Below are 27,820 nucleotides of genomic sequence, written 5' to 3'. Positions count from 1 at the left end.
TTAAGCAAAGACTTGTTCATCTACAATAGCTGACTAACTCTCGACATTGGTAATATTTTTCTAGGTATGTGGTTCTTCCTCGGCCTGTGTGCTTCGAAAAAGGACTAAACTACACCATCCGGTTAGAATTAACAAAATATTCTTCAGATGATGAAATGGATACCCCTTATATCTTCATAGATTCGGTAGGTATAACTAAAATAATCATTGGAATCCTAAATTTAATTGAGTGCATGTCTGATAAAAATATTTCAACCTTTGGGGTTCTGTTGTTTTCACTCTTGTGGTAAATGTGCAAAATAAGTTATGAACACAGCATCACACCATTAATCATATAGTGTTTACTGATATAGGTGTTACTAAAATGTCAAAACTAATCAATAAACTCCAAGACCTGGGCCTCAATACCCCACTTCTGCACTTGGATCCTAGGCTTCCTCACTTGTCGACTCCTGTCAGTCCAGATTGGCTAAAACATCTCTACAATCTCCATCAGCACAGGAGCACCACAAGGATGTGTGCTTAGTCCCCTGCTCACTCACTGACTTCGGCTCATTGAAACTCTAGACTTGATCTACTTTTGCCCTAGTATTCAAAGACTCTATTTCCACTTGTTTTGAGGGTGAGGGTTCCAAATTCTTTTGATGATGATGATAAAATTTTGCCATTTGAATGAATGATCACTAATTTTTAAGCAGTAATCAGTAGTTCTAGATTCTCCCATAGGAGGACGTGTCCTTACTACTTCCCTCCCAGTCAAGACCCCAAAGAGTTTTGTATGTTTCTGTCAATTACCCTGTAACCATCATGAACTCCAGCTGATAGAATTCTATCTGGCCTTCTATCATGAGACTAACTGCTCAATCCAAGTTGAGTTTCAGGTTTATCACACGTACGCGGAAGTGTGCAGTGAAATATGTCATTTATGTCACCAACCAACACGCCCAGGGATGCCCACATGTGTCACCTCACGTTCCACTGCAAGCATAGCATGCACACAATGCTCAGCAGCTTGGTACCAGCCTCGAAAATTTGCTCTGGATTTCCAAAGGACACCAATACCATAAACGTGTTGCAGATGAGGTCTCCGCTGCTGCCCTTCGCAATAGAGCACACAGTTCTGTTTGTTTTCCTAATTGATTGTACGTTACTTACTTACTTTTCATGTTTCTCAGGTGTGCACTCTCTTCAGTTTAGACCATATGCTAATTTTTTTTAAATGCTTCCTGCAAAAGTGGATGATTTTATTTACTCACCAACTATCAAATATTTTTCCAGCTGGTGCTCATGCCCCACTGCAGGTCATTGGATATATTTTCTACAGGAGAATCAGGCGAGATTGTCACAAACAGCATGTGGGATACTTTCCAGCGGTACCGCTGCCTTGAGAACAGTCAGAGTGTTACCAAGACTCCAATGACTGATGTCTGCAGAGGCATTCTGACCAGTATTTCTTCCATAATCCATGAAGGAGCTCTGTGTAAGCCTATTTTAAACTGTTCTCTTATTTGGTGGAATACCTGCATTTGGAGTTTGGGGCTGGGGTTGGGGCACAGGGGTAAAACTGTGATTACAGTCGGCCCTCCTTATCCGTGGATTCCGTATGCGCGGATTCAACTAACCACGGATCGGGAAAACCCGGAAGTTCTCTCTCCAGCACTCGTTATTTGAACATGTACAGACTATTTTATCTTGTCATTATTCCCTAAACAATACAGTATAACAACTATTTACATAGCATTTACATTGTATTAGGTATTATAGGTAATCTAGCGATGATTTAGAAGTACAGGCAGTCCCCGGGTTATGAATGAGTTCCGTTCCTGAGTCTGTCTTTAAGTCGGATTTGAAGTCGGAACAGGTGCATCCAGTATTATTTAGCGTCAGAGTTAGTCAAACGTTTATCTTTGTATATAGTATACATTTTACCTTTCTATGTATATAAAACACTTGACAAACACATGTATTTCAATAATTAAACCACTGCATTGCATGGTAATAATTGTAGCTTTCATCAGGGCAGGGCCTTTCACATGCTCCATTAAAATTGTTCCAATCATTGACCAACGGTAGCTTAATGCTTTTCTGATGACCGATGGCATTTCACCTCTTTCCAATCACTTACTACTTCCACTTTATTTTCAATCGTGATCATGATTATTTTCGTGAACAGAAACACTATGGATTCAGAGCTGCGCCAGGTCCTAACGACCACCGCACTGGTCAGCTAAATAAGGGACTTGAGCATCTGCGTTTTTGGTATCCACGGGGGTTCCTGAAACCAGTCCCCTGCGGATAAGGAGGGCCGACTGTATTTTGATGTCAATACGGCTAAGTTGTATCTTGAGCACTGGATCAGGTTTGGGCAATTCCATTATAGAAAGGAAATTTAGACATTGAATTTCTCTAGCACCAAATTAAACATAAGATTTGTTAATGGTGTAATATGAGTTTGTACAAAACCCCCTTGGGGTAACAAAATGATGATGTCATTAAGGTTTCCAAGTTGCTTAAAGGTTGACAGAGCTAGTAATGAAAGATATGCTTTACTTGGTCAGAGAATCAGTGGAGGATGAAGCGTGTGGGAAACTGGAAAGTGAGGTCTAGACTACATTTTCTTTTCAATGGGTTACTAAATTATGGAATCCATGACTGCCAATTGCTAGCCTTTTCTCTATATAAATAAGGAAACTGGATGAGCATTTAACACAGGAAACTTGAGGTGGTCAGAAACTCCACCCCTCACTCCCACAAACATCCCCCCCCCCCCCCCCCCCACCACCGGCTGTAAACGCCATGATTCTATAAAAGCAACTAAAACTGAAAAAGAAATCTTAAAAGATTTTTGCAATGGAATTTTATTCTGTATTAATAGAGGAAATATTTTTAGTGTTTGTGTTTTAATTAGTGCTGTTAGGAGCAATTTTCCCCCAACTTTAGCCACGTTAGATTTGTTTAACTTCATAAAATGAAAGTTGTCAGTAATTATATACTTGGAGATAAACTTGTTGAGGACCCAACCAATTAGACAGATACCATTCTGTGTAAGTGTTTTAATGGGATGCTATCAGTGTTCATTGAAACAGCATAGTTTTAAAAGTTATGGGTCATGGCTCTTGAGGAATGCTTTGAGGAGGTATGTAAATTTGGAGTATAAGGGCTTTTGTTTAAACCTTAAGTTTTCAAGTAGCATTACAAATTCCATTCCTGAGGCAAAGTCAAATTTGATTGAAATAATGGGAAGGGGAAGCGAAGAGTGATGCATTTTGCTCAGAAGCCCTTATTAGCCCTTACTGTTCATGTTACTGAAACTGGCATGATAAGGATCAAAGGAATATTTAATTTTTAAAAGATTTATTTGGAGGTCATTAGTTTTGGGGCAGGTAAGCAGCAGTGTAGATTGGTCTCATTTCAGAAGATTCTGATCTGAAGTGATAGTTTCCTTGTGGTGCCGATGCCCTAATATGTTTATTTTCTCCCCAGCATGTAATTGTGACCCTCAAGGCTCTCTCAGTTCTGTTTGCAATCCAAATGGTGGACAGTGTCAATGCCGTTCCAATGTAGTCGGCCGAAACTGTGACCGCTGTGCTCCCGCCACATACGGTTTTGGTCCTAGCGGCTGCAGACGTAAGTAGGGTTTTCGTGCAAATGGTGCACTTAATCCTTCTGCATTTTAATCTGTACTTGGGCTTTCAGAGCATATTGGTCAGTGGTCTTGTTTACCTTTTTCATTGTACTGTTTGGGGGGTTGATGGAGGAAGAGGTTCTTTCCAAGGTACCATCACCCCCATCACCCAGGACATGTCCCCTTTTCATTGCTGCCATCAGGAAGGACGTAGCCTCGCCTGAAGGCACAGACGCAATGATTCAGGAACAGCCTCTTCCCCTCTGCCATCCGATTTCTGCGTGGACATTGAACCCAGGAACACTATCACACTACTTTTGTTATGTCTAGTTTTTTTTTTGCTCTACTTATTTAATTTATCTACTTAATATATATGTACTTAGTATAATTTATTTTTTCCCTCTTTATCATGTATTGCATTGTACTTCTGCAAAGTTAACAAATTTCACAACATATACTGGTGATATTGATTCTGATCTGTGAGCAGCTTCAGATGCATTAGACATTAATTCAGCTGAGTTCATATATCTATTCCTAGTCAGTGTCTACTGACCCCCACACCTCTGGTCTAAGAGTTGGAGGTAAGGTAGGGTTTGCGGGAGGTCTTCTAAATCATTTTTATTCTAAAGCAATTTGGAAATGGCATACGATGATTGAAACCCATGATTGAAGAAGAGTACATATTTTTTTAAAAAAACAAGTTTGATTACTTCAAATATATGAGATTCTGCTGCTGGAAATCCAGAGCAACATGCACAAAATGCTGGAGGAATTCAGCAGGTGCAGCAGCATCGATGGAGAGGGATAAATAATTGACCAAGACCCTTCATCAGGCCTAAAGAGTCTTGATCCAATACATTAACTTTTTATTCCTCTCCATGGATGCTGCCTAACCTGCTGAACTCCTTCAGCGATATGTGTATTGATTGCGTGGACAGAGTGGGGGATAGTTACAAATTTATTTTAAACTAAAAAAATCCCAATCACTTGCTGTACTACCATCACGATCTCCATCTGGAGAGGAATAGTTACATCACTCTGCATGATATCTCAATTTAAGAAATTTAGGGAGCAAACAGTTTTTATGTGAAGTAAATCAAGTTTGTTGTTTGCTCTTGAGTTTTTTGAATGTAGCATAATGCATTTTTTTTTCAGAATGAAGAGATTGGGTAGCATAAATTTTCAAAGCAAACTATCTGTGCTTAGAACTAGTCTTAGCCCAAAATGTCAAGTGTTTACTCTTTTCCATAGATGCTGCCTAATCTGCTGAATTCCTCCAGCATTTTGTGTGTGGTGCTTTGGATTTCCAGCATCTGCAGACTTTCTCGTGTTTATACTTATCCTTTTGCTTAAGTCGTTGAAAGCAAAATGAAGGTGCAGCAAGCAGTGAGGAAGGCAAGTGGCATGTTAGCCCAGGAATTTAATGCTGATGTAAGGAAATCTTGCTGCAACTATAAAAGGTTTTTGTTGAAGCTTTTTGGATACATAAAGGAATGAACTAACTATAGAGTGCAGTGAAATTCATTCCACTGGCTCCAGGGTTGATAAGTTTGAGAAACAGTCTAGTGAGTTTGAAAAGAATCCAGAGGAGATGTCATTGAAATATCTATGGAGCTCAACAGGTTGGAAACAGTGAGGACGTTCCAATGTTTAGATCCAGAAAAACATAGTCACAAATATGGGACAGACCAATTAGCACCAAAAAAGTTTCTTCTCATCTGTGAAGTATTGATCAGTGAGTTCATCCATTCAAAAACAGATAGATTTCAGGATATTACATCATAGTACCACAGTAGAAAATCCTAATGAATGGTAGAGGAAACTCAAGAGGCTAGATGACCTTCTCCTCCGGACTCTTGTGTTCCTCATATCAGAAATCTCACTACTGACAAGTTGAATATTTTTCCTTTTTTTCCCTTTTTTTGTAATTGAAAACATCTTTATAATTTAAATCAATTTTGTTTCTGGTGGCTGCCAGTTTTCAACTTATATGTTTTTCAGAACTTTGACAATCCAGCCTGGGTTCCAGCGATCGTGGTCTCATGATTGTGGTTGTTTTTACCAAAACTTTTTCTACAGAAGTGATTTGCCGTTGCCGCCTTGAGGGCAGTGTCTTTACAAGACAGGTGACCCTAGCTGTTACCAATACTCTTCAGAGATTGTCTGCCCAGCATCAGTGGGTTGCATGACCAGGATTTGTGATATGCACCAACTGCTCATACGACCATCCACCTGCGCCCTTGGCTTCACATGAGCCTAATCAGGGGGCTAAGCACTTTGCCCACTGGTGACCTGCAGGCTAGCAGAGGGAAGGAGAACCTTGTACCTCCTTTGTAGAGATGTATCATCACCTCACCACCCATCCTGAATGAGTAGAAAACTTGATTTTTGCCTTGAAATTCTGGGGAAATTTTGCAATGCAACAACCCTTCCAAGTAGATGACCCGGAGATTTCTATTATTACACTTTAGTAAAGGGACATTTAGTCATGAATTTTAATTGTGAATTTGCTGTTCAGATCAAAGCAACAGTTTTTTATATCTTACTATTTGTGCATTTAATTTTTAGCATGTGAATGTAATCTAGAAGGTTCTATCAATGAATTTTGCCATCAAGCTACCGGCTATTGTCTGTGCAAAGATGGAGTCTATGGCCAACGATGTGACCAGTGTCAGCCTGGGTTTTGGGGATTTCCTAGTTGCCGCCCATGCCAGTGTAATGGACATGCAGATCATTGTGACTTGGAAACTGGCGAATGTTTGAACTGCAGAGATCATACAAGTGGACAAAACTGTGAGAGGTATTGTCAGTCCCTTTTAATTCATGCTTGTTATCCTGGGTAAAATGGAACTGAACAGCCTTCAGTAAAACATTCTTTCTCTTGTAGCTGCCTGGCAGGTTACTATGGAGACCCTGTACTTGGCTCAGGTGACCATTGCCGCCCATGTCCTTGCCCAGATGGGCCAAGTAGTGAGCGACAGTTTTCTGCTGGCTGTTATCAGGATCTTTATTCTGGCAATGTTGTTTGCCTCTGTCAAACTGGATACACAGGTACGTGATAGAACAAAGATGGCTGTTACTTCATGTTGACCAACAAGTCTATTGTTAATGTTAAATCTAATCTAAACCACCAGACATTAGCATTTTAAAACCAAATGCTTTGAAACCATAAGCACTGATGTTTTAGACTGGGGTGGAATATTGAAGTATTTGAATTGCCCTAAAGTCTGCATGAACTTGTATCGTCATTTCTGCAGCTATCCATATGACCTAATTCCCTTTTCCTGGGCTGCAGGAAACTAAATTTGGAATCTGATGCCAGTGTTATTGCAGAATATGCCCGCAGTGTAGGTTATGAAGCTTTAGCCAGAGAGTGGTGAATCTGTGGAATTTGTCATCACAGGTAGGCTGCAAAGGCCAGGTCATTGGGTATAATTAGGGCAGAAAGGTGGAAAGATTCTTGATTAGTCAGAGCATGAAGAGATATGATGAGAAGGCAGGAGACTGGGGCTAAGAAGAATAATGAATCAGCCATGATGAAATGGCTGATTGTGCTCCTATATGGTTCTGATGCTGGGATCTGGGAGTGTTGGTTAGTGCAAGGAGATGATTGGTACCACAAAAGCTGTGGGTGAGGGACTAAATTCAGAAGATTTGAGATAGAGAGGAATATTGGATCACTACACAGGGATTCAAAGGGTGATGAAATGAAGAACTAGAGTTAACAGTGTGACAACAACCATCAAGAATTTATAAGCTGACTTCAAGAGGAGAGAATAGAAAATGCAAAATTGCAATTTGTACTGTTGTCAACTATCTGTTTTCATGTAACTTCAACAATGTGAAAATCACTTTGGTGATCACTTCATATTTTTTGTTTGTAACAATTTAATGCTTTTGTCTTCTAGGTGCTAGATGCGATGAATGTGCATCTGGGTTTTATGGTAACCCTAATGAGACCAGAGGATCTTGTCAGGAGTGTCGTTGCAACAACAACATCGACGTGACTGACCCAGACTCCTGTGACAAGAGCACTGGTGAATGTCTAAAGTGCCTGTATCATACAGAAGGTGAAAGCTGCGACCTCTGCAAGCCTGGCTACTATGGGAATGCTGAACTGCAGAACTGCATAAGTAAGATACGCAAAACATTTTAAAAGCTGCACAGATTTAAGAATTATGGAATAACTATTTGCATTCTCTTGAATTAATTACATTTTCTTGAGGTTTCAATATTTTGTGAAGCGTTGTAAATGGATTGCTGCTGAAGAAGGGAAAGAAACAGAGTTATAAATTAATTGAGTTCCAGTGTTATTTTCAATATTTACTGGGTTGTTTTTTGGTCTTGATATCTGCAGCATATTTTGTATGCCTTGTCATCAATTCCAGGATTCTGTAGCCTTTTATATTTTGTCACCTGTTCATATAATGTACGGTTTCATCTGTGCTAACTTTGCTTTATTTTACAGTTTGTGGAGGATTTTACATCTCCTGGAGCATGTGTGGCAGATTTGCAAAGTACAGTTGCCTTTTAAGTTGTGTGGGTAGTTTTGGAGAAAACCAGAGGCCTACTGCTTTGTTAAAAACCAAAGTCACAGTGACAGTTTCGCATCTGAGTACTAAAAGAGGACAGACTGAAATAATTGGTTATTTTAACCTAAGTTCACATTGTGGATGACTAGAAACTAAATATGGGCTCTACATCAAAGATTACATTTCAGTAACCCTTCTCTTTTAGATGTTTATTATCTAATTGCCATGCTTCACCTCTTGTCAACCCTTGAACAGCTGTTTACATCCCAGTCCATAAGACAGAGGAGCAGAAGTTGGCCATTCGGCCCATTGAGTCTGCTCCGCAATTTCATCACGAGCTGATCCAATCTCCTCTTTAGTCCTATTCCCCCACCTTCTCACCATAACCTTTCATGCCCTGACTACTCAGATACCTAACAATCTCTGCCTTAAGTACACCCAATGACTTGGCCTCCACTGCCACCCGTGGCAACAAATTCCATAGATTCACCACCCTCTGGCTAAAATTTTTTTTTCGCATCTCTGTTCTGAATGGACGCTCTGCAATCCTCAAGTCATATCCTCTCGTACTAGACTCCTCCACCATGGGAAACAACTTTGCCACATCCACTCTGTCCATGCCTTTCAACATTTGATATGTTTCTGTGAGGTCCCCCCTCATTCTTCTAAACTCCAAGGAGTACAGTCCAAGAGCAGTCAAACGTTACTCATATGTTAACCCTCTCATTCCCGGAATCATTCTAGCGAATCTTCTCTAAACCCTCTCCAATGTCAGCATATCCTTTCTTAAATAAGGATCCCAAAACTGCACACAGTATTCCAAGTGAGGTCTTACCAGTGCCTTATAGAGCCTCAACATCACATCCCTGCTCCTATACTCTATTCCTCTAGAAATGAATGCCAACCTTGCATTCACCTTCTTCACCACCAACTCAACCTGGAGGTTAACCTTAAGGGTATCCTGCATGAGGGCTCCCAAGTCCCTTTGCATCTCAGAACTTTGAATTCTCTCCCCATTTAAATAATAGTCTGCCCATTTATTTCTTCTACCAAAGTGTATGACCGTACACTTTCCGACTTTGAGACTTTAGTACAATAATTTAGTGCCATACTGAGAGTGCAGTTTTGTGAGATGTCCCGTCTTCAAATAAGATGGCGAACAGAGACTTTATTCGCCCTTTGATAGGAATGTAAAAGATCCCAAAATTTACCTTTTAAAGAATGGGTGAAAAATTGCTTACCCATTCTTATCACTTTGCTGTTTGTATGGATTTGCTGTGCACAATCTGGACATTGAATTTCCTTTGTTTTCCGTAATGCAGGTTAGGCATCCAAAGATTGAGAGAAACTCCTTTTAAATGTTTGTCTTTTTTTTAAAAAACTTCCAGTCCTGTGTTTTTGATATCCTGACCTTTGTTCTCAGGATAATCTTCAACACGTGTCAGAGTAAATGGCATAAAAGAGTCAAATCTGTTAGATTGTTAATATTTAGTAGTTATTCTAGAGTTTAGTAGTTATTCAAAGCAGGTTTAAATTGGCGAAGAATTAAACGACCCCTTTTTACGAAATGTTGATTTAAGGATGCTCATGCCTGTAAACTTTGTAGACATAAAATCTTAATCCTTTTAATTGAGAAAAGATCTATTTAAGTTGAATTGATTTTATTACTTACATCCTTCCACAAACATGGGGAATAAAAATCTTTGCGTTACATCTCCATCTAAATGTGCAACATACAGTAATTTGTAATAAATAGTATGTACAACAGGACAGTCAATATAGCAAAGAAATACAATTGTATCAGCGTGAATCAATCTGTCTGATGGCCTGGTTGAAGAAGTTGTCTCGGAGCCTGGTGATCCCGGCTTTTATGCTGCAGTACAGTTTCCCAGATGGTAGCAGCTGGAACAGTTTGTGGTTGGGGTGACTCAGGTCCCCAACGATCCTTCGGGCCCCTTTTACACACCTGTCTCAGTAAATGTCCTGAATAGTGGGAAGTTCACATCTACAGATGCGCTGGGCTGTCCACACCACTCTCCACAGAGTCATGCGATTGAGGGAAGTAGTACAATTCTCATACCAGGCAATGATGCAGCCAGTCAGGATGCTCTCAATGGTGCCCCTGTAGAAAATCCTGAGGATCTGCAGATGCTGGAAATCCAAGCACACAATTCTGGAGGAACTCAGCAGGCCAGACAGCATCTCTGGAGAAGAGCATAGTCAACGTTTTGGGCCGAGGCCCTTCATCAATTCTTAACTGTTTCCCTTTTTTCTTCATGGTGTTTTTAATGATCTTTGACATTCAATTGAGTTTCCCAAGGGAGTGAGGAAAATATGCATACCCCTAGGGTTGGATTTACACGCATTCTGTGCTTCATTTGATCACCAGGTCAATTCGTTTGTTCTCTGTGGCTTCACAGACCTCTTGCAGACATTAACTTTGACAATAAGCACCCTTAATTTAAAAAAAAATCAGAACACAATGATGAAGTAATTGAAAACTTTCTTGGCTACTTGCTTCATTGGCTCTGCTGATGATGGTTCTGTGTTTGATTGTGTTTGGTTAACTAGTCAAAGAAAAATGAGGGATTGCATAATGAGAAAAATAATCATTCTTTGCAATCTTTGCTTCAAGCATAAAGTAATTAAAATGATCAGCTGGAGTTACAGATCTCCAGCAGAAACTTAATTCTATTCATTTTTCAGTGTGCCGTCTCGGCTGTTTATCTCACCTCTTTTTAACCTAAGTCGCAGAGCAGGAATCTGAATGGGGTGCAGAAAGTTGGAGTCACTGTGGCCACATGGAGGGAAAAGGCAAGGGGCTCAGACTGCCCTGAGGATATAAACGGGGGAGCAAAGCAGAGAGTGTTGGTAACTTAAGAGGGAGGTGAGGTCTCTCAAGCAAATGACTTGGGTTTTCTTTTATGAGTCATTTTAACGAGCTTAAAGAACAAATTGGTTGTCTTGTAAATTGGTTTGGATTATAAAGTAGATCAGTTTTTAAGAGCTTTATGGCCCAGTATTAATTATAACTTCCTCCCCAAAATAGTTAATGATTTTACACAATGTTGGTTCTTTTGTTCTTTTTCCCAAATGTCATTTTATAAGGAAGAGGATCATGTCATGTACACTACTTCTGAAGTGTGGTCTCTTAACTGACCATCACCATTGTGCACAAAGGACTCAGTTAAATATACCTTACTTTTTCATGATTACTGAAGGAGAGATGACAGTTGTAATTAATACTCTGCTTAAATCGTGCCTCTTTTTAATATGTGGGGATGATGTGCCTTGCTTAACTGCACAGTATTGTATTTTATATCTTTCCATGTACCAAATAACACCTGTACTGCTGAGCTAATTGCAAAGCTGAGTCCTCTTGTTCCTGTTTTCCCAATCTCCTTCCTATTTAACCTATGTACAATACTGTGCAAAAGTCTTACATGTGAGTATATATTCATTTGCAAATTTTGCTTTTCTTTCTTGAGAATAGTTGATATTTATAGTTCGTGATTTCAATTGTAAAAATGCTTCTCTGCCTTAATTTTCAGAGTGTGTCTGTAATTCCTTGGGGACAGTACAGGCCCAGTGCCCCTCTGTAGACGAATGCCATTGTAATCAAACCACTGGTCAGTGTCCTTGCCTTTCTAATGTGGTCGGTCTAACATGTGATCACTGTGCGCCTAATACCTGGAAGCTGGCAAGTGGAACTGGTTGTGAACTCTGCAATTGCAATGAAGTCCACTCGCGTACATCATCCTGTAATGAGGTAAGAATATTTCCTTCTCTAAACACAGAAATGTCTTTTGAACCTAAAAAAAATACCGGTAAGTTTAGAAAAATGTCATTCTTTTTCATTGTGCTCCTTTTTAAGGATTACGGAAAAGACAGAAAGGGACTTCATACAATATTTTAATACTATTTTAAATATTTTTAGTTAGACTTTGAGGTGTTTCTCATGATGTGTGTATTTACTGAACAGTTCATTGGTCGTAAAGCACTTTATAGAGTATCATGAAAGGGAAGTGGTAGACACGAATAAATGTACTTTATTTTACTGTCTTGGAAAGTGTGTGTCGGAAAATCACTAGCTGAACTATTAACATCCATGTGACAGGTTACTGCTGTTTTTTGCACAGGGAATTCAAACCAATGTGAGCTTCCTGTGTGAGGTTGTAAAATGTAAACTTTCAAACACATTTATTTATTGACATATAGCGTGGAATGGTCCCTTCCGGCCATTCACGCCTCGCTGCCCAACAACCCTGATTTAACCCTAGCCTACACGGGACAATTTACAATGACCCGAGTACCCCTTTGGACTATGGGAGAAAACAGGAGCACCCGGAGGAAACCCACGCAGTCAGGGGGAGGATGGGAATTGAATCTGGGTCACTGGTACTGTAAAGCGTCCTGCTAAGCACTGAGCTATCGTGCTGCCCCGGTGCTGCTCGAAGATGGTGGTAAGAGTGTGAGGAGAAAGGAGCTTTAAGAGCTATTCATTTGTCGGTGAAAACCCACTGCTGTAAGCACAGAATGGTTGTAACACAGAAGCTTGGCATTTGGGTCATCACTGCCTTGATATGAAAACAATTCAGACCTGTACTACTTTGAAAATTAACATTAACTCCAAAAAGGGCAAACACCAGTAGAACTTCAGAAATGTGAGGCTGCAGATGTTGTTACACCAGTGGATCCTTAAGTCAAACATTCGCCAAAATTTGAGGTTTGATGTTTGTCTGGTTTACACTTGGCTGCAAATAAGCAAAAATAATGAATATTAATGGAAATATGGTACCTTTTTCTCCCCAGTTTACAGGACAGTGTCAGTGCATGGCTGGATTTGGAGGACGAACTTGCAGCAACTGCCAGGAATTCTTTTGGGGAGATCCTGATGTGGAATGTTTGAGTAAGTAGCTGTGCATGGAATGTCGGTGCTTATCTGTGGTTTCTCCTGATTAACATTCTCAGACATGTTTATTCAGTAAACATTGGTGATTTGTGCGTGACTATGAAAACCCTACCGCCTTTTGTCCTATGGGTTTTGTGGTGGTGCTAAAAGTGTAGGCTTTTTTTATGATTGATATTTGCTTTCTTTTTTTAAATGGAGTTTCATGTAATTGAGGTGTGTGTATCCATAGTACTGGAAATGCTTAATTTGTTAGCAGTTCTACCTTCAAAGAAATTCAAGATCACCTCTGTTATACAGCATTTTGCTCTGTAATATTGTTTCAAGGGAAAATTGAAAATTACTGGAAGTATTTTTATCTGACTTTATTGTATGATCGACTGAATGTTTACTGTCTAACGTAGATTATAATGTAAATTCTGCTGGTAGAATTTCCCATACAATTAAATGGCTGTCTATGATTTGGGAGATATATTAGGACAACTTGGCTATCAGGTGAAAAGATTCTGGAGTAAGAGTCTGAGTTTTCAATTTTTATGTGAGATCCTGGTTTGAAGTATTGGCGCATCTCTTTGTCAATACGAATGCTGTTCGATTTACTGAGTTCCAGCAGTTTATTTTGAAGTATAATGGATGTTGCCTTGTCCTGTTGCTTTGCTGTGTTAACCTTGACAGCAGAGTGAATTTAACTGGCTTTGGTAAGTTAATGATCAGTAACTTAAAAGAATTTGTACTTCTCAAAGTGCCAAAGAATCGAGAGAGTCATTTGAAGTAAGTGGTGTAGTTCTCTGATGCATATTGCGAATGACTCTACTTCCGCAGGCTTTGTTAGTTTCTGTCTCACAACTCTGCTTCCATTTAGATATCAACCGCACCCGAACAATTTTTGATGAAGAAGTTTGTTATCTATTGGACTTTTCCTTACCAGGTTCAGGAACAGTTAATACCCCTCAACCTTCAGGCTCTTGAACCAGAGGGGATAACTTATCTTCACTTGCTCCATCACTAAAGTGAAATTGCTGCAGGGCCCGGTTCCTAGTGCTGGGCACAACCCAGTGTTTGGACAATTTAAATGCCAACCCAGATAGCCCAATGAGGTAGGGTGTGGGGACCAGGGGCGAGGACCAGGCTGTTTCTGCTCACTCTTCCACCACGTTCACTCCTCTCCCCACAGCGTGGAGCCTGCGAAACTGCTCTGGCTGCCATGCTCTTCGTTTCCGCGAGCTTTGCAACAAATTGCCCTGCTGTGCGATAAATTGAGACTGAGGCTTTGGGCCTGCTCCGGGCTCCAGGTCTATGGGCTCAATTTGGTTCAGTATGCTGTTACTTGCTTTTATTTCTGGCATAATTTGAGGTTTTTTTTGGTTGTGCATATGTGGGGGTGTGGAGTAGGGAAGAGAACATCTATATGACCATAAGACGTAGAAGCAGAATTAGGCCATTTGGCCCATCGCTTCTGCTCCGCCATTCAATCATGGCTGATCCTTTTTTCCCTTTCTTAGTCCCACTCCTCGGCCTTCTACCTGTAACCTTTGATGCCGTGTCCAATCAAGAATCTATCAAACTCTGCCTTAAATACACCCAACGACCTGGCCTCCACAGCTGCCTGTGGTAACAAGTTCCACAAATTCACCACCCTCTGGCTAAAGAAATTTCCCCAAATCTCTCTTTTAAATGGGCACTCCTCTATCCTGAAGCTGTGCCCTCTTGTCTTAGACTCCCCCACCATGGGAAACATACTTTCCACATCTACTCTGTTTAGGCCTTTCAACATTTGAAAGATTTCAATGAGATCCCACAGCCCACCCCCATCATCCTTCTAAATTCCAGCCAGTACAGACCCAGAGATGTCAACGTTCCTCATATGATAACCCTTTCATTCCCGGAATTATCCTTGTGAGCCTCCTCTGAACCCTCTCCATAGTTATATAGCTATAACTACCCTTTATACTCGTGTACTATTCTACCCTGATGCAGGGTCTTCAGTCTACAGAGGACCCAGCGCACATCTCTGCTGTTTGTAGCAGCAGTGTGCTAGTTTTGATGGTCATTAAACTTGTGAACACTTTCATTCTCAAAGTGCATAGTGTGAAAATTGTCAAATGATGTGCAACCTGTACATTTGTCATTTGAGCATGCATCTGATGAACCGGTAGGCAGAAGGGGGGAGAAAAGCTTTGGGTAAAAGGTGTAATATACTAAAATTTGTAAGACTCTTGGCTAGAGAGGAGGAATGTTGGTGATGGCATGGTGGTCCAATCATAGGAGATACACTTGCCTTAAAGGTTGAAGGAGGGTCTGCACCTCTTTCCGAAGTACCCAGTGCACTGTCCTTCACCTATCCCACTGGTGGTAACACTGCACTGTATATCACCTGTACCACTGAGAGCAGAATGTAGTTCCCACATTGATTTATAAGTTACCTGGGAGCCCATAGAACTGGCGTGGAATGAGCTGAGCTTGATCTTGGGACAGTAAAAGGAAAATGCTTAATCACAAATGGTTAAATTATGTAGTAGCAAACTGATTACTATATTCCATCTGCAAAGGTTCATTAGGGTCTTAGCAATGGAACAAATGACAGTATATATTGAGCTGTTGCCAAAATTGAAATCCACTGTGTGGGATGCATAGTTAAATTTGAAATGCTTAAGCTTGATAAACATCTGTGAGGGTTCCTTTTTGCTAATCGCTATTTTACCATTTCCTGCTGGAAAGTATACATTGAGTTCTCCAGTGATCCCCAGAAGAGTCAGCGCAGTGGCCAGAGTACTAACTGCTCGCAATGAACCCTAGAGAGGTACCTTTGGGAAGGAAGGCATTGACTGCAGTACGTACACTTCCTGTTTATAGTTCACATTCCTTTTTTTCCCTAGTTAATAAATTTCAGTCCTGTGTTATCTCAACAATTGCTGCTTTGGCTTGAAGAAAGTTATGGAGCTCTGCTTAAGTCTAAAAAATTTTTAGTACTGCTTTAAAATTAACTTCAACCCACCAATTAGTCGAGAGTTCTTAGGGAATTTCCTGTTAAAATTAATAAAATGAGTTTCTGTCCCAGGACATAGTAGCATTAACTCCATATATAATGTGCACACTGTAGAATTCAACCATGATGCAAACTCGAAAGTTTGTGGAATGCATTGGGGCATTGAAGCAGCCTTGTTTGACACTGACTGAAAATTTACGGTAGAGGAAATGAATCTCAAGTAACTTGATTAATATTTTCTTTAAATGTAATAACTCTTTCTGAATGAATCATTTTATGAGTATAAGCAAATGCACTGGATGGCTAATCCCATCAATTTGCATCATTTCGGAGGGAGGTACAGTGGCGTGGCTCAAGCACCGACGACTTCTTTGTGCCAGCACCTGGGTTCAATCGGCCAGTGTCTCAGAGAGCTCGAGTTCTGCCAAATAATGATGTGTGAGTTGGTTGGTAAATTGGCCACTCTAAATGACCTCTGTTGAATAATGAGTGGTAGAATCCATGGGGAGTTGAAGGGAATGTAGGGATGATAAAATAGGGATAATTATAAAATTGGAATGGAATTGTGTAGTGCTGTCATTCATAAGCCCAACATGAGAGTCCCAAAGCAGGAGAAAGAGTAGCATACATGTAAAGGATGTACCCATCATCCCATTAATGAATGCAGTGTCTACATTGATCCCTGGAAATACCCACTCAAGTGGAGTAGAAACATTGGGATAGTAGTGAGAACCGGAGGCCATGCTTCAAGAGCATGCTGAAGCCCAGGTCACGTACTTCAACTTTGGAAGTATCTGCAGCTCTTACATTGATCTCAATGGCTATGTAAGGAGTCCACAATACCCAAGTGGAAGTTAGTCATCCTAAGCCTAAGAAGAACAGGATCAAATGTAAACCTAAAAATTGAATTCAACACCAACTGTGAAAGTGATCAGTGCTACTTCAGAATCATTTGCCTTTATTCTGTACATGCTAATTAAGTTTACTTAGCTTCAAATGAAGTGAATATGAATCAACAATAGATTGTAGGGGTTTGGGAAAAAGTCTTTTGGACCATAAGACCAAAGCAGAGTAAGAGCAGAATTAGGCCATTTGTCCCCTCTAGTCTGAGCTTCCATTCCATCATGGCTGATCCAGTTTTCCTCTCAGTCCCAACCTTGCCCCCCTCCCTCCTCCCCCTCCCCATATCCCTTCATGCCCTGACCAATCAAGAATCTATCCACCTCTGCCTTAAATGTACATAAAGATTTGGCCTCCACAACTGCCTGTGGTGATGAATTCCACAGATTCACTATTCACTAGCTAAAGAAATTCTTGCTCATTTCCATTCTAAAAGGGTGCCCCACTATCCTGTGGCTGTGTCCTCTGGTCTAAGACTCTCCCACCATAGGAAATATCCTCTCCATGTCCACTCTGTTCAATAGGTTGCAATTCGGTCGCCCTTCACTATTCTGATACCCAGAGCCATCAAACACTCTTCATGTGACAAGCCCTCCCTTCATTCCTGGAGTCATTTTCATGGACCTCCTTTGAACCCTCTCCAATGTCAGCACATCCTTTCTCAGATAAGGGGCCCAGAACTGCTCTCAATACTCCGTGAGTCCCCTCCAGTGATTTATTACTGAGCCCTCAACATTACATGCTTGCTTTTATATACTTTTGAAGACAGTATTCAAGTATTGTCATGAACAAAAGTAAAAAAAGTTGTTAATTGTAATGGGCAAACAGTACTATTAATGTGGAGGTATCTTTAATTCTGTACAGAAATGTGAGTGAACTTACAGCACTGTGGTGATTACATGCAGCTGGAGCCAGTATTTCATCTTAAACACAGTAAATCTTGTGATTTTTGAGCAGGAAAATGAACTGCTCCAAAAAAGGTCTTGTGGACAGTCTGATAGGCCAGCCTCTGACTCACTGGAATAGTGTTGCATTTGAGTGAAAAGTAAGTTTGATTCTGCTATTGTTTTATACAGATATGGGGCATGGCACTTACTAGCATTTCTCTGATGTATGACAGTACTGGTTTATAGTTTATAAATGCAGTAGCAAAAAAAATGGATGTGTACTTTAAAATTCAAGGGACTGGTTATGTGGGCATGAAAGTGGTGATTGAAATTTAGTTTGGAGAAATGAGTTAATGCATCTGGGGAAGGACAAACAAGCAAAGGAATGTCTAATAAAATAAGAGAGTGCTGCAAATGTAGAGGAACAGAAGTTGTGGAATGCATAGATTCCTGACTATAGTGGGCCATTGTTTTGGCAGATAAGATTAAGAATCCAAATGACTGTGTCTTGGTTGAAAAAGGGGAATGTGAAAACTGTAAACACAAACTTTAAGCCGTTTTTTTTGCTGAGGACCACGCCACAGGAAGACTATGAAGGCACAGGAGATTTATGAGGATATTGTTGAACAATTAATTATTTATCTTGACTGGGTTATCTTTCTTTGGGACACTGATACTAAGTTGAAAGTCCTAGAGGATAAACAAAAAATTTAGAGCAAGAGAAGTTTTATTTCTGCTCCTATATCTTGTAGTCTTAAAATTTTATAGTAACAATGAAGCTCTCAAACACACAGCTTGAAAGGATGGTGAAAGCAGAAGACTATTTATGTACACACACACATATACAGAATAATTTGCTCTTTGTATAAAAAAAACTCCAAAGCTTGAAGGGCTACAGAGCAAGAATTGGTAAACGGGATTAACTGATGGGCTGCTTTTTGTGTGTGTAGTCGGGTTGGAGCCGAAGATTTGCCTGTATTGCAAATTCTGTTTTAATTTAAAGACTCATCAGTTTTCCATTTCAGGTTGAAAAGAAGTGATTTTTAAACAAAGCTAACTGAAGGTACCCTAAGATATTAATTGGAAGTATGCAGCATGCTGCTTCACAGAATGCAGATGTTGTGCCAACCTTTTAACCTATTCCAGGATCAACCTAATGCTTACCTTCTACATAGCCCTCCAATTTTTTGTTGGCTATATGCATGCCAAAGGGTTTCTTAAATGTCCCTAATGTATCTGCTTCTACCACCAGCCCTGGCAGAGCATTTCATGCAGTCACCACTCATTAAATAAAAACCTACCTCTGACATCCCTTATACTTTCCTCTTATCGCTTCTCCCTCCTGACATCTGGCAAAAGGTACCATAGCATTCGGGCTCTCACGACCAGATTATGCAACAGTTTCTTCCCCCAAGCTATCAGACTCCTCAATACTCAGAGTCTGGACTGACATCTACATCATTTATTATTATATTGAAATTAGTCCGCTACAGTGCCTATTGTTTTGTTTATTAAGTAGTTATTGTACTGCCCTGCACTGTTTTGTGCACTTTATGTAGTCTTGTGTAGGTCTGTGGTCTAGTGCAGTTTTTATGTTGTTTTACATAGTCTGGTGTAGCCTTGTGCTGTCTCACATAGTCTAGTTTTGTGTTGTTTCATGTAGCACCAGGGTCCTGGAGGAACGTTGTTTTTACTGTGTACTGTACCAGCAGTTTATGATCAAAATGACGATAAAAAGAGACTTGACTTGAAAGTAATGGACTTTTGTATTAGTCATGTCTGCCTGAGACAACAGCACTGGCTGTCCACTCGATCTACTGCCTGTTATTGTGGATCACCTTCATTAATGGATTATTTGGTATAGCTGCTTGAGTTTAGCCATGTAAACAGGGAACATTGTTAAAGCAACCTTTGGAAACCCAGATGTTGCTTCATTTAAATGAAGGGGTTAATTTGTGAATGAGCAAAGAGCTTTCTTAAAATTATTTTTGTAATAATTTTAAAATGTAAAACTTGCTGATTGTTTCAAAGATAGATTTGATCATCACATATGGATTTAGAATTAGAATCATCGAATAATTCAATACCTTTTTTGAAATGTGTTCATAGTGCATAGTTTGAGCTGTTCCAAAAATAATGACTAGAATTGGAATGAGGAACTGGCATCAATTTCTAGAAAACTGGACCTACCCAGGAAAAAAATTTCTTGGGCTTCACTTACGTAGTTGAAGTCAAAGATAACTAATTTTCACATTTTGTTCATGCAAAATTTGATTACGTGAAACTGAGCCTATTCGATGGAAAATAGTTTTTAGACAAGATGAAATTACTTTGAGAAACTTAATATGCTCCCAACCTACCCCCATTGCAATGCCCCAGAATGCCAAGATAGCTGTGGTCAACAAAGATAAGGATTTCAAACTACCCTGAAATTTTCACTCAAGCATGTCACAACATTGAAAACAAGAGATCCACAGTACTTCTAGTAGAAGTCAATAAACAACCTTGTTTAAACTTCTGTCATTTAATGTTTAAGAGCAAAAATAACTTTATATTAATACATAACAGCTATAATTTAAATAATTGTTTTTACTTTTTAAGTTCAGCTACTTTTGCGTTTATCAATTTTCTGTATTGTGAAGATATATAGAACTTAGATGTGTTGTTTTACTCTGGAGCATCAATCACAAATTTAGTAAAGTATCAAATTGCAGCTCCTTTCATTTTCAGGGTAAGTGCATGTTTGAATGAATATGGCAATTAATGCATTGTATAATTTCAGACTATAGTTTTCCACGTTTTTGGAGCATGTTCACTTTAAATGGTTTGAGTGTGAGCAAGCCTTTGTTACACTGTTGGCCTTTCACAGTCAGATGTGATATCCTACAGCTGCCTTTGATCTGTCATCCTTTTTTTCATCCTAGGAGTGTCTGTTCTATCCATGACAATACCAGAACATGATAGTAATCATTTGTGTAAACTTGGGTAATTCTGAGAACTTCCAGACTGTAACTTCTTCCTTTGCTAGTTAGATTGATTTCTATTGTTAAAACATCTGTCCTTTGAGTTTAGTAATTTCCTGTTTAAGTAGCATCCTCTACGGCACACTGGAAGATCTGCTAATTGATTTGTATCCAGGTTGATCTAGATTAGAGGATTTTTGTTAAGGAACTACACTAATTTTATCTTGGGCGTGATCAGACTGGTCAACATTAATTCATAAATGGGAAACATAAATTGATTCTTTTTCCTTTGTCTTTTCATCCTGTATAATTCCATGTGCTCCGCTGAAAGTTTTATTTTCCCAAAAGATATGGAATATTTGTAATTTTGGAAGTAATGATGTATTTATTTCAAATATATCTAGTACCCTTAAAGAAAAGTCAAGCAAATGGTTGAAGTGGTGCAACTATTTGCTGTTTAGCGGAGGATTTTTGGCAGGAGTGGGGTAGGTGGAGATGTGTAGAAAGAACAGAATGGAAGTGAAAACATCAGGTGTGAGCCAGAAGAGCTGTTTGCAGAGAAAAGAAAGTATTTGGAGAGATATTGGTGGACATGTCGGTCACAGAACAGGAAAGGTTATTGTACTTAATTCAATCCTTCAGTTTTGTCGGTTAGTCGGTCTCTTTCTTGTAATCGTTGTTAATGGAAGCCAGAGAGTTATCTCTAGTTAGTACCATTTGGTTTAGATTAGCAAAAAATCTAGACTGAAGTATTGCGCTTTGATGTCAGCTTCTGCGTTTTTAAGGCCAACAGCAAATACAATTCCTTGGCTGTTGGCTGCAAAGTCCAAATTGTTGCAGTTTGTCTGTTAAGCTTTATTGCCTAAGTGTTGAAATGCTCAATTTTCAAAGTACTTTTATGAAATTCAGAATGAAAATGACTTTTTTTTAGCATTTTGTTGAGTCTCAGTGTACCAAAACTATTCAGTTATTAAGAAGCAATTAAAGTATTAAAGTTTATTAATACAGTTATTTTGTGTAGAAAACCATCTTTTAAAAATCAGCAATGTTCACATTTCACACTGGTTGATAATGAATGTTGACTGGAATACCATGTGGCACTGCTGCTGTTGTTTGGAGAGGTATCATTGATTCAGTGCAACAAGTTAGACTGCACCTCTATAATCGGTAAATGGCTTATTATTGCTATGTGTACTGAGGTACAGGGAAAAGCTTTTGTTCACATGCTGTCCAGACAGATCATCAAAGTAGAACGAAAGGACAAGCCAATAGCAGAATGCAGAACATAATGTTATCGGCGTGGGATGTATTACAGATGCTGGGATACACAAAGTTCTCTGTGGGTCAGGCAGTATCTATGGATGGGAATAAACAGTTGATGTTTCAGGCCAGGACCCTTCATCAGGTCTGGAAAGGAAGGGGGAAGAACTCAGAATAAGGTGGAAGGGAGGGGAGGAAGACGTACAAGGTGGCAGGTGATGGGTGAAACTGGGAGAGGGGGTGAAGTAAAGAGCTGGGAAATTGATTGGGGTGGAAGAGATAAAGAGCTGCAGGAGGGGGAGTCTGGTGGGAGAGGACAGAAGAACGTGGAAGAAAACAAAAGGAGAGGAACATCAGGTGGAGTTGAGCAAGTAAGAAGAGAAGGTGTGAGAGGGAAACAGGATGGGAAATTCTGGAGGAGAGCGGGGGGCAATTACCAGAAACTGGAGAAATGTATATTCAAGCAACACCACACAACGCTGGTGGAACGCACCAGGCCGCGCACATTCATGTCATTAGGTTGAAGGCTACCTAGATGGAATATAAGGTGTTGCTGCTTCAAACTGTGTGTGGGCTCGTGGTATGGTGACAGTATAATTTCATGGTTTCAGGGAAAGTACAGTGGACATAAAACAAATGAGATGTAAGGGCCATGAGAAGGTAAATTGTAACTCTTCATTGTATAAGGGGCCCATTCAAGAGTCTTATATGAATGGAGAATGACTGGGTGGGAAGGGAAGGAGAAGATAGAATGGCTGGGTTGGGGACTTTCCTGGGGCTGCAGGAAGTACAGCCTGAGTCAATGGGGGAATTGGTTTTTGTGTGATAGACAGCCTTTTCCTATAATTTCTCATAGTATTGGGTAGAATAAAGTTCAAAGTAAATTTATAATCAAAGTACATAAATTTTAATTAATTAACCAATCAATTTTCATCTAACCTTTTGGCAAATGTGCCTCTTGTGGGTTCCTGCTAGTTCGACACTGCACAGAATGTCCCAACACTCAACCCTCTTTTAAAACCTTCCGCCTCTTGCTCTGAATGGCTTTTCCGTGCCACCTGGAGCCTTCCTAAAGCTGCCAGCACTTCTTCTCCAGTATGTTCCACTCTCCAGGTGAAGAAAGTCCCATTCAGATATACTGTGTTTATATTCCAAGCACAGACAGAGTCTCAGAGGTGTGTCACTCAAGCGGTCATTTCCTGCGTGCGTGCGTGCGTGCAACAACCCTTTCTCCCCGGAGCCAGGTTACACCTCCTCAGCTGCCCACCCCAGGGTGCTGTTGCAGGTGCAGTGGAGGCTCAGCAGGATGCAGCCTGGCACAGAGCAGATCAGTTATGAGGAGAGGCTGCGTCTCTTCTCTCTGGAGCAGAGGAGGTTAAGAGTGGATGTGAAATGACAAGGGTGTATAGGCAAGGTTGTCTGCAAGATACCGTCTCTTAGGAGGAGATTTACCAGAACATTTTTCAGGTGTTTGGAGGAAAGTATAGGGGATGTCAGAGGTAGTTTTCTCACACAGAAGGTGGTGAGTGTGTGGAATGCATTGCCAGGGACATTTAAGAGTCTCTTAAACAGGCTCTTATGTGGGAGAGAAGGGTCAGATTGATCTTGGATTTGATTAAAAGGTTGGTACAACACTGTGGGCTGAAGGGCCTGTACTGTGCTGTAGTGTTCTATGTTCTATAAACTGCATTTCACCATATACAACCCTGATATTCTTGCAGTCATACTGTGGAATAATAACCATAGTAGAATCAATGAAAGACTACCCAACTAGGGCATTCAACTGGTGTGCAAATAGAAACAGAAAGAATAAAAAATAAATAAGGGAAGTTTCCAATGCCCTTGAGCAGTTGCTGTACCAAGTTGCTGTGATGCATCTTGGTAGGGTACTTACTGTGGAGCCTTTACAAAAAATGATGCGGGTCATCAGGGACACGCACAATTTCCTTGGCATTCTGAAGATAAATTTGTTCTATTTCACGAGCTAACATTTCTTGAGAGAACTCGTAATTATTATGACTGAATCAGAGCCCTTAATGAAATGGGGGATAGGAGCTGAAAAGAAGCATTGATTCATAATATGGGGTTGCAGTACAAAACAAAATACAATTTTGTACAAAAGTGGATATGGTGTTTATCAAATCAGGCTTTCCAGATTAGACAAGATTTCATTTTCTGATGCAGTGGGTTAAAGATGGTCAGTAGCTTAATCAAAATACACCAAAACACTGGTGGTAAAAAAGGGAAAATGTCACATTAGTCCTGAAGGGAAGGATGTCATGAGTGTATTCAGGAAAAGAATTTGAACAAAAGTAGAACTAGCATCACTGTGACCTTGGCATGTTTGGAATTGGCAGTGAAGTTGAAAGTATTGTTGTTTGGCACCAGTTCCCCTGTTTTGATAAGTGCATCATTCAGAGTTAATATTTTTTTTAAATTGTGCCAGCTGATTGAGGGGATTCCATAAACTGTAACTGCTTTCAAAGTAGTAAGTTGAAGGATCCACGCTGAAGTTTAACAAGCAGATAATGTGGACCTGGTGTTTTTGTTGCTGGATTCATTACCGAGCGCCTACTTTTATTGTAGGTGCAGTGAAAAGTTGTCTCCTGTGTATTAGAGCCTTCCATCTCAATGAAACTGTGGGAACTAGTTGTGATCCACGTTTAATTTAGGATTAGTCCAAATGAGGTTATGCCTTTCAAATTCTGCCAGTGGTGCATTTAACCACATGCCCATTTAAGGACGAATAGTCTTCGGTATCCGGATTCTGAGCTGGAATGGTAGAAATGCATTCATTATGTGACTGAAATTGTATGCAGCCTGCCAAAAAGAGAGTTGTATGCATGCAGAGCTCTGCTTCGGCAATAAAAACTTAAAAGATAAATGTGCACAGTATGACATGAAGTAATACTGTACATGGAGTTTCAGCATTTGAATTATCAGACTAAATACTCCTACCAGAATTATTAGGGCTTTCTCTCCAGCCGAAATTCCCCTTTATGCACCAACCGGGATAGTGCTGATTTGTTACAACCTGGTTATTCAATTCTTTATTGAAATTTTTTTAAATTACAAAAATTCATCCTAAACAACACTTAAAACTTCTCAAGCGGTCGCCATTACAGTACCCGTTCAATCAGGCAATGAGAGTGCTTTACATACGCTCTGAGCCATTCAGAGCCAATCGTGTATTAGTTCATGCTCTGCCTCCCCAGCGTGCGTAAGTGTCATTGCTCCCTCGCCAATTTATTCCAGTTTTTTCATCCATAATGTCTGGAAAACAGCCTGCAACTTCCGGTGAGGGTACTTACATCTAAGATGTCAGGGAGAAGCGTTATCATGGATGTGGAGCTCCTGGTATTTCAGGCAGAAGCAGTCATCCAAAACATCGTTGAACTGGCCAATGAAGCAGGATTAGAGGATGTTAATGATGGTGATGTTGAAGAGTTATTGCATTCTCATGGTGAGAACCTTAATAACGAAGAGTTTTGAGAATTGGCAGAGCAACGCATCCTGGGTGAATCTGAGGACTCGGATGGAGAAGAGGAAACACCAGCAAGAAACCTCACCACAAAATCCCTCAGCACTAGCATCACCATGATCAAACGCTTCATGTTACAGTTCATTGGTAACGACCCTGACAGGGAGCGAAGCAATAAGGCAAAGAGAGGGGTTTTCAACATGATTGATTCCCTGCCACCGAGAACTGTTTCATGGGAGGAAGCTTAAGAAAAGGTGATCAAATCTCAATGCCTACTTGAAGAAGAAGCCAAAGTTAGAGGAGGACCCACTGCCTGGTCCCTCCTCTAAGATGCAGCCACCCCCCAGTTCCCTCAATAGCCACCTCTCAATTCCCTCCAATGCTGCTGCTCCACTGATGTACAGGTTGTTTGTGATTCCACGAATTACTGTGTGTACATAAAATAATATATATCTCGGGTTTGATTGTTTTTAGCGAGCACACATGTCCATTTCTGTAATGTTATAAAGGCTCCGCATAGTGCCCCACCTCCAAGGAACACGTCCTCAGCGTTAAGCAGGGTCTGAGTGTGTTTGCTCTGTATCAATGTGATTCAGAGCAGGGTGAACTTTCTCAGTCCTCACACTGTCAGCTTTTGCATTCAACTGGGCCATTCATTCAGTTTGTGCCAATGTCTTCCATCTATCTTTAATCTAAGTTCTAATAAGCTCTTCAGAACTTTTATCTGTCCATCGCTTGATGTAACTCATGAATGTCTCGCGCTGTTGACTATGACTATGACTTTTTCCTTCCATCGGTGTTTTCCATCACTGAAAGATGTTCAAGCTTCTCTTCACTCAGTACATATCACAGCAATTGCAGCTCCCGTTTCCTGATTGATGATATCAGCTCTCTTCTTATTCCAGCTTTTCACAACACTTTATTTGTGCTCTGTCCTTTCATGATATTTTCCTCATGCTTCTCAAACACCAGATGTCTGAAGCTCAGAGTCTTCCCTCGATTTGCTTTTGTGTTGTCTAATATTCACTTCCATGTGTTAGCGTGGAATGAATGCAGCATCACAACACTTTCACACCCATAGAAATTACATTATTCTTTAGTTTCATGCTCAAACACTCGAACTTGCAATCCCAATCCTTCTCATTTCAACACCAGCCCTACCATCAGATGTAATTGTGCTCCCCAAGCAACTGAATTTCCACGTTTGTTTAAATGTTTCATTGCTCACTTTCAGTTCCCATTCCTGTATGTCTTTCTTATTTGTGACCATATACTCTGTCATCTTGCAGTTGGTGGTCAGTCTTCTCTGTGCACCTTCTTGGACTTTCGACCATTTCTTGGAGCTTCTTTTAGAAGTAGCTATCAGCATTGTATCGCCTGCATATTGTAGGCTGTTCAAATTATATCCACCAGTTATCATGCCTGGAATACTGCTCATTTCTCTTGGAATCTTTTCACTATAAAGGTTTTATAGGTTGGATGAGAGAACACGATCCTGTCTGACTCAAATGAATAACTGCCATATTTTCCATAATTTTATTTTGATCTTCTTGTCAGACAGTTGCCAAAATTTTTATACTCCGTGATGCTATACGTATGAGAGGGAGACGGGGAGTTGATTTGGTAATTCTATCGAGGCCTGGAATGCTGACAATAGCTGTACAGAGAATGCAATGAATGACCATAGTTACTTACCTCAATATGATTGCCTAATCAAATGTCTGAAATTGAATATTTTTTCAAACTTCTACGAGTTGTCAAGGTTATGGTATGAGAATCTAGAAGGAGAGGATGAAAGCATGTTCACATTTGAAAACTGTAGTGAGTTTCCAGATTGCAGCAATGGAGTTACAATGGCCAACGACGTCACTCTAAAACTAGTATACAAAAAATATTTACTAAGGATAGGTTGAATCAGCCACATGTTCAAAGAAAGGCTGAGTTGTTTATGGAACATGGTTGTATAAAATGGCAAATTTTAGTACTTCACGGTGTCTACCTTAATATTATGCACATGAAGAAAATATTTTTGTTTGTTGGCTGGGAGTAACTAAGTGTACAGTCTTTCATGATTGCATGACATACTCGTGGTTGAAAATGCCTGTTCAAAGCTGAAAAGAAAAAAATCAAATAGCATGATAGCTGTTAATGGCCAAAACATTCAAATGACTAACTCATGGATATGGAATGTTGAAGTGATTGATGAAGTAGTTCCAAGTTTGTTGGAGTCAGTGCTGCTCTCCAGTGTTTGCTCAGTAGAAGACAAGATGTATCATG

At 40.1% G+C, this 27,820-nt stretch overlaps 1 protein-coding gene across 2 annotated transcripts in view; it reads left to right on the top strand.

Moving 5' to 3' along the window:
- lamb1a (laminin, beta 1a) overlaps positions 1-27,820 on the top strand; it is a 90,441-nt gene that overhangs the window by 32,438 nt on the left and 30,183 nt on the right. For both annotated transcript variants that reach the window (XM_059987528.1, XM_059987529.1), the window contains 8 exons: positions 65-185; positions 1,279-1,480; positions 3,484-3,627; positions 6,194-6,425; positions 6,513-6,676; positions 7,534-7,758; positions 11,709-11,926; positions 12,970-13,066. In XM_059987528.1, coding sequence (XP_059843511.1) covers positions 65-185; positions 1,279-1,480; positions 3,484-3,627; positions 6,194-6,425; positions 6,513-6,676; positions 7,534-7,758; positions 11,709-11,926; positions 12,970-13,066 — 1,403 coding nt within the window. The remainder of the gene's footprint in view (positions 1-64; positions 186-1,278; positions 1,481-3,483; positions 3,628-6,193; positions 6,426-6,512; positions 6,677-7,533; positions 7,759-11,708; positions 11,927-12,969; positions 13,067-27,820) is intronic.

Source organism: Hypanus sabinus, chromosome 13 (assembly GCF_030144855.1).
Source record: "Hypanus sabinus isolate sHypSab1 chromosome 13, sHypSab1.hap1, whole genome shotgun sequence".
Lineage (NCBI taxonomy): Eukaryota > Metazoa > Chordata > Chondrichthyes > Myliobatiformes > Dasyatidae > Hypanus > Hypanus sabinus.
This window is presented reverse-complemented; position numbering and strand designations above follow the sequence as displayed.